Genomic DNA, 20,052 nt, shown 5'->3' with positions numbered 1-20,052 from the left:
CTATAGGTGTTTTAATTGGGGCTAATTGGCCTTCTGTAGCCCATTAACCCCGTCCTGCCTTGTATGCCCCATTACAGACCCTTCCATGGAAAATTTCACATGTCCAACTTTTGTTCTAATTCTGAATGACAAGAATTTCAGACATGAGAAATTTTCCACATGACAGAAATTCCTGTTCCTACAGCGCTCTAATGACAATGTAGATCAAGGTTGTTGATGGAGGATAGCTGTAGCACACAGGTTACGTCTACACTAGGAAAACTGGGGCCTGTACTTCTGCACTAGTGTAACTCCACTGGATGTAGTAATTATGGAAAATGTATTGTAAATAGGATTCAGGTTCTAGTGATATTTATCTGTTTTATTTCTTTCTTTAAATTTAAGTAATATTAAAAGATCTATAAAAGTAATAATCAGGGGACCTAAATCTATCTTACAATAGCATAATAAGCCAGCAGCGTTAAAAAAACAAACATTCAAACACAAACTAAAATTAACTCAACTCAGCCTCCCAGTGAATCACCTACAGAAAGTTCCTTTCCACTCATTATCTCCAGGAGCATAATCTTAACCTTCTCCAAAAAGCCAGAAATAAATGGTTAGATAAAATGGTGGTAAAAATACCTGAACCCTGTTTCTAGTACCAGTGGAGCTGCACTGGTGGAGTGGTAAGAGTCCTTATTTTCCTAGTGTAGATAGGCCTGGGTCCTGCTCCACCACCTTGATAACAATTGTTTTGTTTTAAAATGTTTAAGGGTGCTTTCCATATGGTAAAACGAAAGACTGACTCTTTCTAGGGATGGGTGAACTAATTCAGATAAAATAAAAATCCACCCGAACCTTCCTGTCACCACCTCTTGGGGTGGTCTCTCGATGGGCCTCAGTTTCTCCTGACTGGCCCTCCTTAGTTTGCTCTGTCAAGTCAGTTCCTGGACCCTCATCTCTAATTAATCCTGTCAGCCCTTCACTTTTTGGGCTTGTAGTCACCCTTCGGTCTCCTGGAGGCAGCCTCGTATAAGGCTGTCACGACCTTGCTATCCCAGGCCCTTCTGTCTCCCTTTCCTTGTCTGTACTCTCCCGTTTATAGCAGGCCTTGTTTCTTCTATTGGCTGCAGCTCTGTGATTGGCAGCTCTAGCAGCTGCGTAGGGGTGTGATCAAGCGGCTTGCTTGTAAACAGGAGACTGTCTATGCTCAGTATGGGATTTGTAGACCCCGTTACAGTTCCTCAATAACTCTCTCAAATCTCAACCATTTTTTAGGGTCTGATAAAACCGAGTTAACATTGTGTGCTTCTAATTTTCGTTCATCTCTCCATTTTCTAGTTTGGGGGAAAAGTGGAAATAATATGAGAGGGGCTACTTTCACAGTATTTCTGGCTCTTGTGAAACCAGGTATTCTAATGAGAGATCTTGAATCTCATAAGACTTCAAACCCAATTTCCAAACTCTTTTTGTGGTAAATCCATCATTTTTTCTGATGTAGAAGATGCAGAAATAGTTTTCTGATGCCTGCGACCATGCTGCTCTGTTGCCTCAACTCTTTTGCAGGCAAGTGTGGGGGGAGCACATATTCAGTAGCATGGCAAGATGGACACTTAGATACCATGGCAGAAGGCATAGTTTAAAAGCCTAAGTAGAATAAAACACACATGCATTGATTTGGGGTGTCAGAGGAGCCATCTGCACATCTTTAATCACTCACTTTCCAGATTTATGGTGGGGGAGAAATCCTTGGGGGTTGTGGATTTCCCCTCCACCACCACCCACCTACCCCCCCCCCAAAAAAAACAAGAAACAAAAAAACAGTTGTTCAGACGGATGGATGGATGGATGGGAGATGCAAGTATTGTTGGACAGGGTAAGGCGGTCTGGAACTTTCAGACATCAAGGGATTGTTGATAAGCCATTACAAAGTAATATCTTCCATTTATTTCAAAAAGTGAACAATGTAATCCTCTCACCATTCTCTTGCATGGAAAACTGTAAGGAAAAATCTTATGTTAAGAATTGCACTTACTGTGATATGAGGTTCCTTATACCTTTACTTTTGCCACTTTTTGTCCATTGAGCCAAGAAATTCTTATAGTAGTCTTTTGCATGTTCTAATATGAATGATCCCAGTTTTTCAAGGATATTTTTAGGAGAAAAAAGCTGGACTAATTGATTTTTAACATTACGGAAGAAGAGAAATTTTTAAGACAACCCTTTTTTAATTGAATATACATTTTAAAAATTCAGACTTTTTTATGTTCACTACTGTATGTTGGCAAATAAGACTATAAAAGCAAGCAGCATAAATGAACATTTTGAGGAGAAATGAGGGAAATATAGAATGACAATGCAAGTGATTGAGATTTAGAAATTTACCAATGATTATTCAGCTGTTCCTCATTTCCCGGTTCACAGTTTATGTTCATACACTTTTTTTCTAGATAAACAGCTGGATAAAGTGTCAAATCTTCAGCTAATTATATTTTCAGCTAATTATAGAAAAATTCAAGATGAACTGTAGGTTGTAAGATGAAGCAAATGCAGGTTGAGCATTCTGGTAATTCACCTAAACATCCATCCCTATTGTTATCTGATTTTTAAAAATACAAAGACATTCTTAAAGCTCTCTTAAACTGTTGCTTGTGAATAAATGAAGATGTATACTGTACTATTAAATAACATTAAGTTCATTCAGTGTGTTCGTCAATAAAAGTTCTAGCCTTTTTAAAATCCTGTTTTAGATAGTCACAGTGAATGAAGTGAAAGATTCCAGTTCCAAAGGTCAGTTTACCATGAGTCTTTGCTCTATTGGTTTATTTTCTGCTTGTTTGCCTGCAGGAGCAGTCTCACAGGTGCTGGACAGCCTGGAGGAAATTCATGCGCTTACAGACTGCAGTGAAAAAGATTTAGATTTTCTACACAGTGTTTTTCAGGATCAGCATCTTCACACACTACTAGATGTAAGTATTTTTACAGTAGAAATTTGAATATATTTTCTTCTTTAATAGCTAAATATTTCTCTTCATTTTTGATGGAATTTTAAATTCACTGTGTAGTATTTGCTTCTTTTTTGTGTATCCTGCTTACTTTTTGACTTTGTTACAAACAAGAACATATATGAATTTAATAAGTGGTAAATGTAAGAAATGATTCAAGGAAAACTTGATATTAAAATACAACTATATTATAGTTTATCATACTGCATAGTGTGAGTTTTAAAAATGCGATTTTTGCACGCGTGATTAATGACTTGGTTTGTGAGTTTACACATTGAATAAATGGGTATAGTGTTAAAAATATTCTGATTCACAGAACGTGGCTCTTTTGTTGATATCTGACTTCTATTTTGTATTCAAAATTTGAATTATGCAGATTTATACTCCTTTTTAAAGTGATGTATTCTGAGACCTTTTTACCAAAGTCTCAGTATTTGCTTAGGACAATGATTCCCTAACAGATGAGGAAGTGGAGCAAAGCCTTTTCATTCATAAGAAGATTAAACTTACTTGCACAAGCCAGGTGGTAGTCTCAATACTTTAAATGAAACTTCTGCAGGTCATTGGATGTCAGGTCTCATGTTCTTCTGTACCAGATATGGACTTGCATGCCATGGTGTGTTCATCATAAGATCCTTTAATGCTCTGTCTGGTATGGCTGAGGTTCGTTTAACTAAGGTATTTTATACACAGAGCCATGTAGTGGCTGAACAGGGTAATACAGTTTAGCATTCCATTACACCTCCTCCTTTAAGCTCTACATTCCTACCATTTACAATATTTACGCTATCACGCTGTCTTTGAGGTTCAGTATGAATCAATCTCTCAAATGTCTCTGAATCATACTGGTTTTCTAATTACACAACCCTAACATGTAACACCTTGAGTCACCTGGCTGTCCATTAGTTGCAACAACTGGCTGTGGTCAGTTTGGAATCTGAGTCGTCATCTTGTTCTGCATCCACCATCTGTAGATTTTTTTCTGCTGATTGTTCTTTCTGAGGAACAAATTGTAAATATCAGCAGTTTCTGTTGAACTCTCCACTGTTGGTCTCGATCACATATGATCTGGGCAGTGGTCTTTTTCTTTACAACAGCTGAAGTTGTCCCTCCTTTTTCTCCATCCAGTTTGACATGAACATGGTCACCAGTTTCGAGAGCTGGCAGTTCTCTGATTGAGTGTTATCTGTTGTAAAAGTGTTTATAGGCTCTTTTTGCCTTTTTATCTGATTTGGCTACTCTCTTCACATTGGGCCACTTTGGAGATAGATTCTGTTTCAAAGTTGAAACAGTAGTTCTCAGTTGTCTTCCCATCAGGGACTGTGCTGAACTATATCAAGTAGCTGCTATTGGGTGTTGATTTTTAGGTGAGAAGAGCAAGGAATGGATCTTCCTGCTCTAGGATTTTCTTGGCTGCCTGTACAGCTCTCTCAGCCTCTCCATTCACTAGCGGGTAACATTCGGAATGAGTTAAATTTTGCTGCAGTGAATTGTAGTTCATTGTCCATCATTAGTTGTTCTGGAATACCAAAGTGGGCAACATATTATGTCTTTAAAGTATGTTGTTTCTATATACTTGGAAAAATAGTCCACAATGACCAGGTAGTGATGTCCTCTGAATTCACATACATTTCCAACTAATCTATTCCAGTTCGGGCCCGGGCTGCCAGAGCCGCAGCCGCCGAGCTTGGCCATCAGCCGCTTCCTCCCCCGCGGCAGTGGGAGCTGCAGCAGCGGCTGCTCCCGAGTCCCGCTGCCCAGGGGGGGAGAACAGCCACTGCCTAGCCCCACGGGCCGCCCCCCTACTCTCCCTACCGCCCGACTGCGTCCTGCCTGCACTCGGGGCCAGGCCGGACTCTCACTCACCCTGGCCCCGCGCTCCCCCTGCGTCTCCGGGGCCTCCCTCCAGAGCTTGGGGAGGAAGGAGGAATGGTGAGCCTGGGGAAGAGGCGGGGATTCGGGGAGGGAGCCAATGGGGGAAGGAGGGGACGGAGTCGGGGAAGGGGGGGCGCGAGCACTTCCGGGCTCCGGAGTATTTGCTTGTTTGTCCAGTGTCCCGACCTAACATTGGTCGGGACGCGGGACAAACAAGGAAATATCGGGACATCTGGTCACCCTAATCGAATCCTCCATCAAGTTCTTTCTCCTTTCTCACTAGGCCCATCATGGCTGCCACACTGTGGCTGAAAAGATTGTTGGTCTTTGATCCTTTGAACACTTGCACTCTGAATGCACAGTTTTAGTCTTTATAAGCTGTTTCTGTGGTGAACTGGTCTGTGCAGTTCAGAATACCTCCAGGGCTAGTCAGACCTGTGTCAGGTGACTTTAACTCTGGGAGGGGTTGAAGGTGATTGAAAGTCCCTTCTGGCATGACTGTGAAATGTCAGCTCCTGAGTCAATTTTAAAGTCAATAGTCTTGCCATGAATATTCAGTTTCACTCTCCAGGCAGGCTCTATGTCATTGCAAGTGATAGATCAGAGAAACAATGGCTCTGGATTGTTTGTAATAGTAGTCAACTCCCTGATTTCTTTTGTGTGGCGAACAGCAGCGAAACATCCATATTTCAAGCATTTATTACACCATGCACCTCTGCCTGGATGTGCATCATCTCTATGGATATGACTTTTTCCACAACTTGTGCATGTAGTCTGGAGTTTGTCCCCCTTAACCTGGGAGTTCTCACTCCTTGCGTTAGGGGTGTTATGATAATAACTTTTAACACTCAAGTGTCTGTTTATAGCTTCTAAGCTAGCTTCAGGTTTTTCAAGTTGCTCCTGTCTTTTGTTCTGTGGTTTGACTAATTCTGACAGCTTTGCTACCTGTAAAGCTATGGCGGCTAGGGTAACATCTCTCTTCATTTGTAGTTGCTGTGAAAGGCTTTTATCTGTTAACCCAATAACCATCCTATCTCTGATATTTCCATGTTTTGCATTCCCAAAATCAGTTTTCAGCCATTGTATGCAAAGCTCTTATAAAACATTCAACATTTCCCCCTGGTTCTTGATTTTTCTGGTGAAAACATGCTTTTTCATAAACCACTTTTCTCTGAGGTATAAAGGATACATTAAAAGATATCTGTATGTCATCAGTTTCCTTGTGGAGCTTTGTAGAAGAGCGAAATCTTGCAAAATATTTTTTCCAGTCTGCCCATTCTGAAGGTTTGCCAAAGCTGACGTTCTCGGTGCATTGAAGAAAGGTATGTTGGTGAGATCCTGCAATCTTTCTTCCTTTTGTCTGCAACCTTTGTTGCTGTTTTTCTTCTGTTTCTGTTCTTAGTTTACTCCTGACACCAGGTGATGTTCTTCTGTACCAGATATGGACTGGCTACAGTGCTTGTTTTTACATACCAGATGTGTCCATCATAAGATCCTTTAATGCTCTGCCAGGAATGGCTGAGGTTCGTTTAAATAGGGTATTTTACACAGTACCACTAGTGGCTGAGTAGTGTAATACAGTTTAATATTTCACTGGAATGGAATACATAAGGAGCTGGCTGAATTTGTCACTGTACTATCTGAATGCCTTCCAGTAGTGCGTTAAATGATGTGACTAACCTCTGTCACGTTGTTTTGTGCTCCCATTCTCTCCCCATCGGAGAATTGTGTTTTACAGTGGTGTGTTTTGTTTTGGTGGGAGGTATGTTTCTTCCATCTTCCTATGGGCACATCAGTAGCCAGAAAAATATATACCAAAACTTATGTCCTGGGAGGTAGAGTAAAATTAGATTATTAAAATGCTGACCCTTTAAATTCTTGGAGAAAAAAGTCCAAATATCCAGGTCCTCTCTGATCTTGGCCCTTATGCTGATGTGATAGTGAGGTGGGTGACTGTCTATTACTGAATATAGCTGTTGGCAGAACATGCAACTAGATGCAACTATTTTACCTGAGAATGCCTACATGTCCAGTAACACATATGGTGACCTAAGTATGAACTTCCAGGCCACATGTACCCCCATCACAGGTTTTCTTGGTTTACATACCTTTTTGCAGAATGGGGAAGCCAAACTTTGTAACAGATAAATAAAAGTGGTACTGAGACCTTTTTATTTTTAACCAGGGAACACCTCACTGCTGGATCAGGTACTAGAGTGCTACAAGGAGCATTAGGCAGTTCCCTCATAATCTGGACCACCCTTGAATCATTCTTGTGGCTGTTTTCTGAAACCTTTTCAGTTTTTTGACATCCTTTTTAAAGTCCAAAACTGGACAAGCATTCTAGTAATGGTGTAACCAATGCTATATAAGATTTATATGCAGCAAAGGACTAGCATGTGCAGGGCCGGCTCCAGCATTTCTGCCGCCCCAAGCAAAAAAAAAAAAAAAAAAAGCCGCGATCGGCGGCGGCAGTTCAGCGGCAAGTCCTTCGCTCCTATAGGGAGTGAGGGACCTGCCGCCCCCGAATTGCCGCAGGTGCTGCCCCTCTCCCTTGGCCGCCCCAAGCACCTGCTTGTTATGCTGGTGCCTGGAGCCGGCCCTGAGCATGTGTTCTTGTCTCTCAGAAGTTTTTTTTTCAAAAGCCTGGGTAGTTCTGTGAGTGAGACTGAGACAGAAAAGGTTCAATTTAAAGGTACATTAAGATAGTGTTTTAATAGAGCACCATTGTACTAGAATGCAGTTTAATATTTTACTAGAATATGTTGAATAAGGGAGAGAAAGACCCCTCCCATTACTAAATCTTTGGGGAGACATGATGACACAAGTCATACAAAACAAAAAATTTAATAAAAGTTTAAAATCTTGAAACAACACAGAACAAAATCTTTTTTTAAAAATTAAGTAAGATTTTTATTTCAGTAAGGCAGGTTAGGCAGTTTGTAGACATGCATTGATATGATGCCATTTTGCCTCTGGGAAGGTCATGTTCTATGTTTCAGTGACAGTCTGTGAGGAAGAGTTTGTTCTCCTTGGAATGATTTGGGTCAGTGAGACTACCAGAACACAAACTCTGACCCATTATCTTCTGCTGAGTAAGAATTTTAGGATCTGTTGTAGAGTTTTTACTGTCAAATCAAAATGTCAGTTGCATGAAAAACTTTGCTTCCCACTTCTTGGCCTTTTTCCATATGTTAAATTTGTTCACATGTTCCTCCTCTTTCTCAAGAGTAGTTCTTATTTTTAGACTAAGCATGTGATTTATCTATTGGAATCTCTTCCCTGACTTCTAAACTAAATCTTCTCTAAAGGCAAAAGAGACGAAGGATCTCTGTACAAAGGAATGAAAATTATCCCTTTCCTTTTAGTTTCTCAGCTAATAAAGATCACACATCAAGCGGGGATTCTTTCTTTATAAAGTTACTCATGGGCAGGACAGCAGAAAAGTGTGTTTTCTGCTATTCCACTGTTTGAGTTCATTTATATATGTCTATTTTAAAAGCTATATTAAGAAAAAGCTTTTCTTGCAGTTCTTAAGAAACTCATCTGTTTAGGCTTATTCCAGTGGCGAAGGAGTTCAAAAACAAAAATGCCTTTTTATTCCTTTTTATTTACAGGATAATCTGTGCAACATAAAATATATATCTATGAACTGAGATGTCTGAACTGTAACTGCAGCCTTTTGATTATGGTCATATTTTTCCTAGAACCTAAACTGTATACTGTACCTACTCTTTGTTGGATCACCTACTCTTTAAAGATCACCAACAAGTCTAGTTACAGTAGCTTATTTGTGTGTGTTTTTAATATTACTTTTTCTCCAATAGTTTTCTAAGTTCAGAACATAAGCTATAGACTAGTATGTTATGATATAAACAGAAGCACTAATGTGGAGAGTGGAAATTCAACTTTTTTTTTCATTGCTAAGTAAATATCTGTCAAACTCTGACATGTATATATCATTTGTGAGCTAAAATATCAAATACAAATTCAAACAAACAGCATGTGCAACATTTGCTATGCCACAGCAACATGGATCTATTCCAGTTAAGTTTTTGTGTCTAAACTTTTGTGTACAGTTCAGAGGGAAAAAATTCTTAAATTGGTGTTTTTGGTAGTGACCAATTTAGATACATGCGACAAAGTGTATAATTCAGCTCTTGTTTCCTGCAGATAGTAAATTACAAGTGTAAAACAGGAAAGCTACCGGATGTATTTTTTAATGTGGTTTTTGTCTCTGCTAGGGAACAGTTCTTTTTATGTAAAGATCAGGATCCTGCACTCATTTTGGGCCCAGTTCTGCAAAACACTAGGGCATCTCCTGGAAGGGTCTTTCAAAATAGTTCTTGTTGTATGGTTGTCAGTAATCATACAGAATCAAAACTAATTTCTTCAGAAATAGTTTGATAATTCCAAAAAAACCCAATGATTCATTACTAAAGTATTAGATGTGTTTACAATAGAGAGAGAAAAACAACCATTTTGGGAAACGTACAAAAATACAGTCAAATTTAATACTTGATTCATTTTTTTAAAGAGTAAGAGTGGTTTTAGATTGGACAGTGTCACTTGTATTACGCAGGGAAACATGTCCCTCCCTCTCTTTTGGAAATGTGATGTTCCAAATTCTAATGAATCATGCAGCACATTCCTGCATCCAATTCAAGCAGATATTCCTATTGTTATGCCTATATAAAGCTTTATGGACTGATTCTGATGTCCAGTTTAGGTCATAATGAATGTAGCATTATTAATAAAAAAGTAACACAGATAAGTAAAGAATACAAGTTATTTAATGAAAAAGCATGGCACAATTTAATGTAGTGGAACAGGTTTTTATTTCTACCGGCAGATTTTAGATACCTTATCAAATACGTTGATTAAAGTATTTTATTGACTTTCATGAAGTAGATACCACAAAGCATTGCGCATTATGTATGTCAGCAGTATTGGCACAGCATGAATGTAGTTACTGATTTTGGAGACATCCGTGAATGGCTATTTTTTACATCAGTGTGACACAGATTTTACCCTAATGATTAGTTGTTTTAAAGAATACTTTGGCATGATGGCTTTGCCTAGGGGGAGGATCTTAGCAGAACATGTTCCATCTATGTGGCTAGCTGAAAGGAAGGCAGGGTTGCTAGAAGGTAAAACCAGAAGCTGCCATTATACAGCTGCCTGCATTGAAGGCTACCAGTAAAATCTGTCTCTTGTTGAGTCAAGCAGTTTGGTCACCTCTCAGGGACAGCTTTTGTGGGTGATTCTGAATACAGATGTCATTCGATTTACAAGTGAAATTTTCACTCAGCAGGAGAACAATATCAGCTTTTGTGTGTCTGGGGCCAGTCTGTGCTGCTAGCTTTGTCTGTGTGTGTGTGTGTCTTTCTGTCTGTCCTAAGCCAGATAGTTCTAGGCAAGTTTATTAATTACTTACCTAAGAAGTTTGTGTTATATCTGCAAACTTTAAGGTAAGTGGTGTTATGTTTCTGTACTTATATCTGTGATAGAAAAAACTGCTATAAACTTCAGTGGAACTTTATTAACCTGTTTGCTAGTATATCACATAAAAAATTAGTTTGTGAGAGATTGAATAGCCTTGATGTATATATTATAGTGTTACTGAGTATCTGTGTGTACTTGACATTGGTCTGTAAGTTGTAGCCATGTTATTGCTTTCAGAGTTTTTTCATTGATATGTATAAATAATACATATACATATATATATATATATATATATATAAAGTACATTGATTTTAAGGGTTCTTGCTCCTGTATCTCTTCTTCTATGTAGTTAGTTTTCCTTTGAAATATTAACATTAATACCGCACATTTACGGAGTTCCTCTGATAAATGTATACTTTTGAAGACTATGTTTGGTCTTTTACTGTTAACGTTTTTTTGTTTGTTTATTTTTCCCTAATCACAGCCTGATGTTAGCACTAATAAATTTGAAAGTCTCTTCCAAAAACAGTAGTCATTTAGCTTTCATCATTCATACTTTATAATCTATTTATGCATTTAAAAATGCTTTTAACCCTGCTTATGTTTATCACCAAGATTATGATGTTTTCTGAACCGAGCATACTATATTACCAAATTGTGCATTTTGGTGAAAAATAAAGTGGCAGCAATCAGTTCTGTTTCCAGAGAAGAGTTTTTAGTGTTCATCCCTGAGTTTAAAAGAAACAGAGAGAGAGACTATCCCTCAATACCATTTTACTAATGGATTTCCTAAACAATACAGAAAATAGAAACTGGTATATTCTGATTAACCTTGAATGGCAATGTTTGAATCTGTTCTCATTAACTTGACCTTATTTTCGTGTGCTCTGTATTGGAACCGCACTCTTGTTCTCCATGTAATCACTTAGTGTGGTTCAAAGGCTTTAGTTCAGCGATTGTTTTCACTACTTTGAATGTTGTTTATGTGTTAGATGTCATAAACAGGGCATGTTTTAAGTGGGTCATTAATACACTTTTTTTGTGTAATTTGAGGCACAAGAGCACTTGTATTAATGGCACTTGCTAAACCCCATCTGGAATGCGGGCGCGCACACACACACATTTTTCTTTAAGCTTATGCTCCCAATACTTCTGTTAGTCTTAAAGGTGCCACAGGACCCTCTGTTATTTTTCTTTAAGTTATCCTTTCATTAAGTTGTAAGTTCACAGTAGAAAGGAAATAGAAAATATTTGTGTTTAAAATTAAAAACAAAAACAAAATGTGATCTACTGGCAGGACAGCACAGTTATTTGGGGAACTTAGTCTGTTTTTCATTCCCAGCCTCACATTGTGGGGGTTACTCCTTCAGCTACTTCAGAAGAGGTGTTGATAGGCAGTAGAGTGAGTTGCTTGAAGGCTTCCTCAGATTCAATGACTAGATGCAATGCAAGTTTTATCTGGAGTTTAGGAGCATAAAGTTTAAATGGGGTCTGAGGCAGCGGTGCAAATTACCCCCTACAGAGGAAAAGAAATAGTAAAGACCATATTTACAGACTTTTTCCCCAACTGAATATAATAATTATTTATAAGGTCTTCATTTTCAACTTCTTTGAGCTTCTACCCTCCCATCTTTTTTGATGGTTAAAAATCCAGGCTTTTTTTATTAAAAAATAATTTGTGTATAGATCACCTCTCAAGGATTACTCCTGGGGGAATTCTGCACCAAAAAATCCCAAATTCTGCGCCAAAAAAATGCAAAATTATGAATATTTTATTTGTCAAAATAATGCAATATAATCACACCAGTGTCACTTATTTTGGTAATTTATTTAAACTACCATACAGAAAAAAATCACAATAACTGTTCAGCATGTCCTAAACACATGAAAGTTAAGTTATAAACACTTGGTAACCAATACCCTACATTCCAGTTATAATCCTGGATTTTCATTTAATTTACATTACTTTTATTTTGGTGTTTGGTGTTCTGTAAAGTAGAATGTCACTTTAAATTGCTCAGACTTTCACACATGAAAGTCCTACAGTTTTGGCTAATGATTGTCCTGCATTTTTTAAAATGGATAAGTAAAAAAATTCCTGAACTATAATCTAACCCCATTGTGCCTCTCTGGCACAGGGAAAAAAAGCAATAAAACATATAGACCAGTGGTGAGCAACCTGCGGCCCGTCAGAGTAATCCGCTGGCAGGCTGCTAGACAGTTTGTTTACATTGACTGTCCGCAGGCATGGCCGCCCGCAGCTCCCAATGGCTGCGGTTCGCCATTCCCAGCCAATGGGAGCTGCAGGGAGCTCTGTATGACTGTTATTTTATTTATAATGATTCTCAGCCCTATTATTTCTTTCTAATCTATTGGGTTTCTAAAGCATTTATCAACATAAAATCTAGGCCGTGACCTAATAAAATCTAACTTTATAAAATATATATTTTAAAACAAAACTAGCATTATTTTATTTAACCTCTCCCTCTTGGCCTGATGTCATCTCTCCCTGTGTCCATTATGTGTTGTTGTTATGTCATTAGAATGACAAGATGGGTGGGATAATATCTTTAATTGGACCAACTTCTGTTGGTGAGAGGCACACGTTTTCGAGCTTACACAGAGCTCGAAAGCTTCCCTCTATCTCCAACAGAAGTTGGTCCAATAAAAGATACTACGGTACCTCATCCATCTTGTCTCTCTAATATCCTGAGACCAACACAGCTACAACACCACTGCCTATATCCTTGTCATATCTAACTTAAGGCAAACCTGCAAACCCTATGTAGTATAATGAGTAGTCCCTTTGGTTTTCATAAGTGTTTGCAGGATTGGGCCCTTAGATCCCAAATTTACAGAAACCCATACTGTTGGCTCACCTGTACTCAGAGTTCCTTTGAGTTTAACTGGGCTCTGTGCAGGCACAGAGGTTCATCCAAATGTTTCCTTTGCGCATTTAGGGACGGACATTGCAAGCTCCTCAGTGCAGGGACTGTGACTTTTTTCCCCTCTAAAGCTATACTGCAAACCCAAATTGTTCAAAAATCATGTCAGGCCCCAAAAAATCATAGGATTGGCTGAACAAAGGTTCAGACAGAGAGCGAGACTATGGTTTGGACCAGGAATTTATTCTGACTGAATTGATTTTCCCAGTTACACTTTGTCTTTATACAGGTGTCCTAGTGCAACTACAGCTATCTCACTGTTGTTCAGAATCGTCTGTTATGTTGAGTACTGGGAGAGCCGCATTGTTTAGTGGGCCACTGGTGTCTGAATTAATCAAGAGGTTATTGGGGGGAGAAGAAATGCAGAAAGACCACAGAGAAGCAAATAGGCTTGAAACAAAGATACTGATGTATATACAAAAGAGACAATGGGAGGAGGAATTGGAAAGTGAATTAGACATTTGTGAGAAAAAGGCTACCTGGAGAAGAGCATGGGAGGAGCCCCAGGAAGGGGGAAAATGTAGTAAAGAAGAAATAAAAAGTGTGTCTGTGATTATTTTGATTGCTTTAAATTATAGCTGAAAAAGCTTGCAGCTCTATTCACAGTAATGTTCACTTGATAGTTCATTTCAACCGTCTTTGGCCAAATACCCAAAATATACATTTTAATGCTGCTGTCTCAGATTACTTAATTCTTAACTGGAAAAATTATCAAATTTATAAAATCTTTAACTACTTGCCATTGCTGCAAAGCCACTAGTCCATTTTGTTCATTAATCCCCAATATTCACCAGTTGAATATCAAAATAGATTTAAACGAAATGAGTGTGCCTTGATGTTCAAATCTGTGGTGCAGCACAATAGTAAAAATAAATGTTATTTTCATACAGTGTGAAAGAAAATGTGCATATTTTGTTTCTTTCAATACATTTAAGAGATTACTACCCTGCGCTGTATCACAGGTGCAGCAGTGTTATGTAGCATACATCATGTTAAGAAGTTTCTTCCAAACAGTGTTTCTGCAAGTGAAATAGCTAACTCTAAATATACTGCTTCTGAGATTGGAGATTCATATTTATTGGGGAAAGAAAGCAATTAAAATAATGAATTTTTATAAGCTGGCTTGCTACCTCTTCCTCTCTACCAATGACTTTTGTCCTACTTTTGGGAAGTTGAAGTCCAAATCTGGCAGCATCGCCTAGTGGCAGTGATTTTGTCTGTAACATGTAGTGGTGAGAGTTAGTGGCTGGGTGTAGGGGAACCTGGGCCCTCTCTGCTCCACTGTTTTCCAACCCAGGAGCCTGTGAATAATAGTTCAGATACGTGGCCTAGGGGCCAGTGCCCTTACGCCTGTTCCATGGCTAATTCTTACCCCAGCTTCGGTTCCTCCAGCCGCACCACTGGTCTCCTTCTGGATTCCCCCAGGAGTCCTTTCTGATCATGCTCCAGAGCGTCTTCGTCTATTACTAGGGCCGTACAAAATTCACAGCCATGGCAAACGCGTCACAGACCCTGAAATCCTGTGAAATATGGTATTTTGTGTGCTTTTACCCTATACTATACAGATTTCATCGGGGAGACCAGTGTTTCTGAAATTGGGCGTCCTGACCCAAAAGAGAGTTACAGGGGTGTCGCAAGGTTATTTTAGTGGGGTTGTGTCATTGCCACCCTTACATCTGCGCTGCCTTCAGAGCTAGGCGGCCAGAGAGCGGTAGCTGTTGGCCAGGTGCCCAGATCTGAAGGCAGCGCCCCACAAGCAGCAGCGCAGAAGTAAAGTTAGCAATACCATACCATGCCACCCTTACTTCTGCGCTGCTGCTGCTGGCAGCGGCTCTGCCTTCAGAGCTGGGATCCCAGCCAGCAGCCACCGCTCTCTAGCTGCCCAGCTCTGAAGGCAGTACCGCAACCCCAACTACAATAACCGTGCGGCCGCCACCCCCCCCTCCCAACCCCCCCACACACACACGCACAACTCCTTTTTGGGTCAGGATTCCTACAATTACAACACCGTGAAATTTCAGATTTAAATAGCTGAAATCATGAAATTTATGATTTTTTAAATCCTCTGACCATGAAATTGACCAAAATGAACCATGAATTTGGTAGGACCCCTTCTATCAGCCACAGCCCATTATTCCTAGCATCTGAGGGGTGAAGGGTGTATGGTGATTTGCCAGTGGGGCCTGGTCTTAGCCTTATGGAGTCCTGTCAGTTTCTCTGCAGGAGCTTGCAGCACGCATCTGTTTCCCTAGGCTGTTCTCCTAGACTGAGGTGAGCTTCTCCCATTTGAGCCCAGCCTCCAATGTGAGCATGCCTAGCAGGTGCAGCTGGGTGGGTTTTTTAACCTTTAGGGCACTATTGTGAGGCTCAGATACCCCATCACACCTACATAGAAGGAAATTGAGAGAAATAGGTGTATTTGTGGGGTGTTTTGATGTACAAATGTGGCATGAATACAAGTTAAGGATATAAGAGCAAGATTGCAAGTCAGAAAGTTTCAAAAGTTAGGGTAGTTTTGGAAACTTGGCTAAATTGCATATCCTATATATATCCAAGGATATACACTGACAATACATTAAACTTGAGAGAGAGAGGAATAGAAAATACTAAATGTGTGTAACCTGGTCGAGAGAGAGGCCAGAGCAGCTGTTTTTGTTTTGTTTGTTTTTGGGTGGTTTGTAATAAGAAAATCAATTTTTGGTCAGTTTGCTTAAACTTCCTCTCCCCAAAAAAGTTCACCTTTGGACTGAGACCAACCTATGGAATGTTTCAGGTTTCAGCTCCAAAGGAATGTGTTTGAAAAGGTTATGAACAACTGAAAAAAGGGGAGAGGTGTAGAATGGAAGTTGAAACTCCTTAGAGTTCATTTAATTAACAGTGTGCCATTTTCTCTTACACAAACAGTGGTAGTTGAATACATAAACAATACCTCTGTCTCTGCTATTTCTGAGCCAAGAATTCATTTAACACATGTATTGTTCTGTTTAAAAAGTAACACATTTCAAATATTTGGGAGTACAAATGGTTTCTAAAAATAAATTGTAGCTGGTCTTGTCTGTGCATAGAGAAAATCCTGAAAAAGTGTAAGGGTATATGCACTCCAGCTGTAAAATATAGGTACTTTGAAATAGCAAGAATTCCATCATATGAGCATCTAATTTACAAGATTGATGATGAATTTGTGGAAATGTGTATGCTAGCGGAGGAGTTTTTCTTACATAAAAAATAATGTAGATGTGTAAACAGTTACATGAAATCACTAGGGGCATGTCATGGTGGAATGATATAGAAATCTGTTTTTTTTAAATGTGTTATGATGGTCATATTACTTGTTGGCTTTTATTCTTTGCAACTCTCCTATATATTGTATAACACTTTAACAATTAATTATATTTAAAATGTATGTCAAATTTAGATTCCCAATTCTTGTACAGAAAAAGCTCCAGTACTTTTGCAAATAGCATATGCATTTTAAGTTGCACACATTATTTGTAAATCTACTGCCACCGTTGATGTATGTGGTCTCTGATAAATTGTTTTAAACCATTCTTTTGGCGCCTGTTTTCAAAATGGAAACTTGTGTTTACCTTCTCTCACTCAGTTGAAAAAGGCTTTGTATGAATTTACAACGTAATATTGATTTCAGAATGTAATCCAAGTGCAGCTAAAAGAGATTTCTCACTGCTCATCCTGGATGGATCATCTGGGAGATGACTGTGATGCTTTGGGGCAGGGCTTAATAACTTTAAGCTTATTTCAAGAGCCAACAATGTTTTTTAACTGTGAGTTGAGTCTCTTGCAGAAAATTTCACGTGTGTCGGGTAAAATGTATGTTTTCACTTAAAAAAAAAAAAAAAAAAGAAGAGAGAAATATTTCCAGTCAAAGTATCTTCTATCTATTAAATCCCTGGCTTATGACCAGCTTTGTGGTGTAGCAATAACACAATACTTCACTATTCAAGAGATATGAATATAAGGTATGCTCTCCCTCCCAAATTGACATGTGTACCATAGAGAAAAAGCGCAAAACTCCTTGGGAGGCTTTGATCAGCTGCATTGGCCCCTACCATCTGTGTAGAGGAGCAGAAGGTAGAGTTCTAAAAAATAAGCCTGGGACTCTAATCGATGGTGCGGCTATAGTATGCAGCACAGTCATACCAGGACGGGCGTATGAGAGCATGGCTGCTGAAATGATAGACTAGGCAGGTGCACTGCTCAGTGAGACAAAAGCCTGGTTTAAAGGGAGTAATTGCCTTTTTAGCAAAGGCTGAGAATAAAGTCCCAGCTGTCAGTTACTGTGACGCACAATTAGTGCGTCCAACCTCAGGATTAGTTACTCTGGAGAAAGTACTTCTGTGAAGGCATCAATCTCCAAGGGGGCTGAAGATCAGAGTTCTTGACCAAAAGAGGGAAATGGTCAAATAATAAGTAATTAATTCCAGGTCTCAAACTGCAGAAGTGTGTTCTGTAGCTTAGAACCTAAGTTCAGCATAATAGTTTGTTTGGGTTAATTAAAACATGATACAGAATTCATCTTTTGCACTTCCCACTAGATTTCCCTTTAATTTTGGTAGTTTTAATGCAGCCAGGCAGAATCCTCTTACTGTGGGTGAACAGGTACTGCAGCTGGGTCAAATATTGTGATAGTAGTCCTCACTATCATATCAGCATTCTGCTAAATCTGAAAACAACAAATAGTCTTCAGCTGGCAGATTATGTTGTGGAGATGAACAAAGAGAACTGATGGAAATCACCATCCACCCACAAACATATTATATCTGAAACTTGCCCTGAACCGTATTCCATTACTGTGTGCTCACCGCAACTGTATGCTGCTCGTCATTGTCCAGCTGGCCAGAAGAAGAGAGGTTGTCTCCTCTCTAAGGGCTCCCTGTGCAACTACTAGTAGAGGGGGAGGAAGAGAAAAGTTTACCCGAATAAAACAGGTAGGAGTAGGAAATGGTTGGCTGGACCAGGTTGGCCCCTCCCACTGACGGGAAGAAAGAGAGGGGGGTATTTATATCTCATGCACTCCCGAAGAAGCCCTCATTAACCAGTATCAAGCTGGCAGCACTCCCCTGCCCACAAATGAAATCTGAAGAAAAGAGTGGGTTCCTTCATGACCCACTGTGGGCATTACGCTAGTCGCCCCTTTTTTCCTTCACTGTGAGATTGGCTGAAATGATGTGGGTTTTTTCACCTTCCCCACAGGGTGATTAAATTATAATGTCACAACTTAGTATGTAAAATTAGTAGTAGATTTTCAGTGTGTGAATATCGTGCACTGGTATGGAGCAGATGCAGCCACACACAACTTGTTGACACCCAGCTGAATACAGTGATGCAGTGCATCACTGAAACCCTTAAGTCAGCTCCAACACCATGGCTACTGTTCTAACATCATTCCCCCACTGATTCGCCAAACTGCCGCAACACTCTGCGAAGCTTAGCGAATCCAGGCAAACAGATGTCTTCCTATCCACCAAGACCTCGACAATGCTCTCGCCCCCACTCCCCCATCGTCTTAAGTCCCGCATGCCTTTCTGGGAACATTCATAGCTTGATTGCATGAGGCTAAATGATGAGAAGGAGGCTTAGAAAGCAGATTGGGCTTAACAAGACTTTAAAAATAAGCATCTTGTGCCGGATCCCACACAGAAAGTTCCTGGGTTCAATCTTCCACGGACATCTTGGTCAACTCTGAACCGAATCCAAACCAACCATGATAGATATGGACATCTAATGCACAAATAGAAGATCAATGACTCTCCAGCATTCGAGTGTGGATCCCCACGACAGGCCATCAAACATATCACCACCTACTGCCCAATTTATAAATATGAAGGAGGCATCGCTAAAATAAATTCTGCTGCTCTTGATGTAGCCATCTGGCTCAATCAACTTCAGGTGAAATTGTAGTTGCTTCTCTACATCAGCCATATGAAAAAAGAAGTGCATCTACTTGTTATGGAAGGGTACAGTCATTGGATAAAATGTACTGGAAAAGGATTTAAAGGAAAGCATCCCTTAAGGGAGCTTCAGAAGGGAAGAGGGTTCAGAGCTTCTGAGTCTGGTACAGGGAGAGCCAACCCCCATCCTTTTAAATCTCCTTAAACCTTATAGGTGGGGTGGGTGGCAAGGTCCCAGCAACGGGATAGCTGGGATCAGGTTGGGGATTATGTGAAATGATAAGAGAATGATCATGACCTCCATTGTACAATTTATTGGCAGGTTTTCCCACATCTTTTAAGTTAATAAAATTGTGGCCTAATTAAACCACATTCATTGCCTCCTGCCTTTCCTCCAGTGTAGCTGGGCAGTATGGGGGTAGTGGGTAGTTTTAATCAGTCCCCACTGTTTTGTATATAAGATGTGCCTTTAGGTGTATTTTTCTGTTTTTACATTAATTTCTTCTCCAACCGAAGAAAGTAGAATCGTTCATTTTCTACTTTTTCCTAAGTAAATTAGATAAGTATTTTTTGTAGCCCCATGTGATCTCAGGTATTTGGCATCAGGAAATAGGTCCTGGAAGATTTTTATAAGTTAGGATGTTCCAGAAATGTAATATTGATTTCAGAATGCAATCCAAGTTCAGCTTAAAGAGATTTCTCACTGTTCTTCCTGGATGGATCATCTTGAGAGAAGTTTGTGATGCTGCTGATTAAAAGATACTGTCTGCTGTCATCTTGATACACCAAAGTCTCTGGGAGGTAAAAACTTTCACTGGTCCTTGGGGGGAAAAAATGTTTTTCCCCATTCCTACATAAAGAAATAGGTTTAATTTTTTTTCTTTGTTTTCA

The 20,052-nt window shown here is 39.5% G+C and overlaps 1 protein-coding gene across 6 annotated transcripts in view; it reads left to right on the top strand.

Annotated features, from left to right (window-relative positions):
• The window catches only part of LOC113406346 (peripheral plasma membrane protein CASK), a 406,853-nt gene that overhangs the window by 302,792 nt on the left and 84,009 nt on the right, over window positions 1-20,052 (top strand). For all 6 annotated transcript variants that reach the window (XM_026650702.2, XM_026650698.2, XM_026650696.2 and 3 more), the window contains one exon: window positions 2,830-2,951. In XM_026650702.2, the coding sequence (XP_026506487.1) occupies window positions 2,830-2,951 (122 nt within the window). The remainder of the gene's footprint in view (window positions 1-2,829; window positions 2,952-20,052) is intronic.

The sequence above is a fragment of the Terrapene carolina genome, unplaced genomic scaffold (assembly GCF_002925995.2).
Source record: "Terrapene carolina triunguis isolate 2854851 unplaced genomic scaffold, T_m_triunguis-2.0 Scaffold26, whole genome shotgun sequence".
In the NCBI taxonomy this organism is placed as follows: Eukaryota; Metazoa; Chordata; order Testudines; family Emydidae; genus Terrapene; species Terrapene triunguis.
The sequence above is the reverse complement of the archived record's forward strand: the minus strand, read 5'-3'. Positions and strand labels throughout refer to the sequence as shown.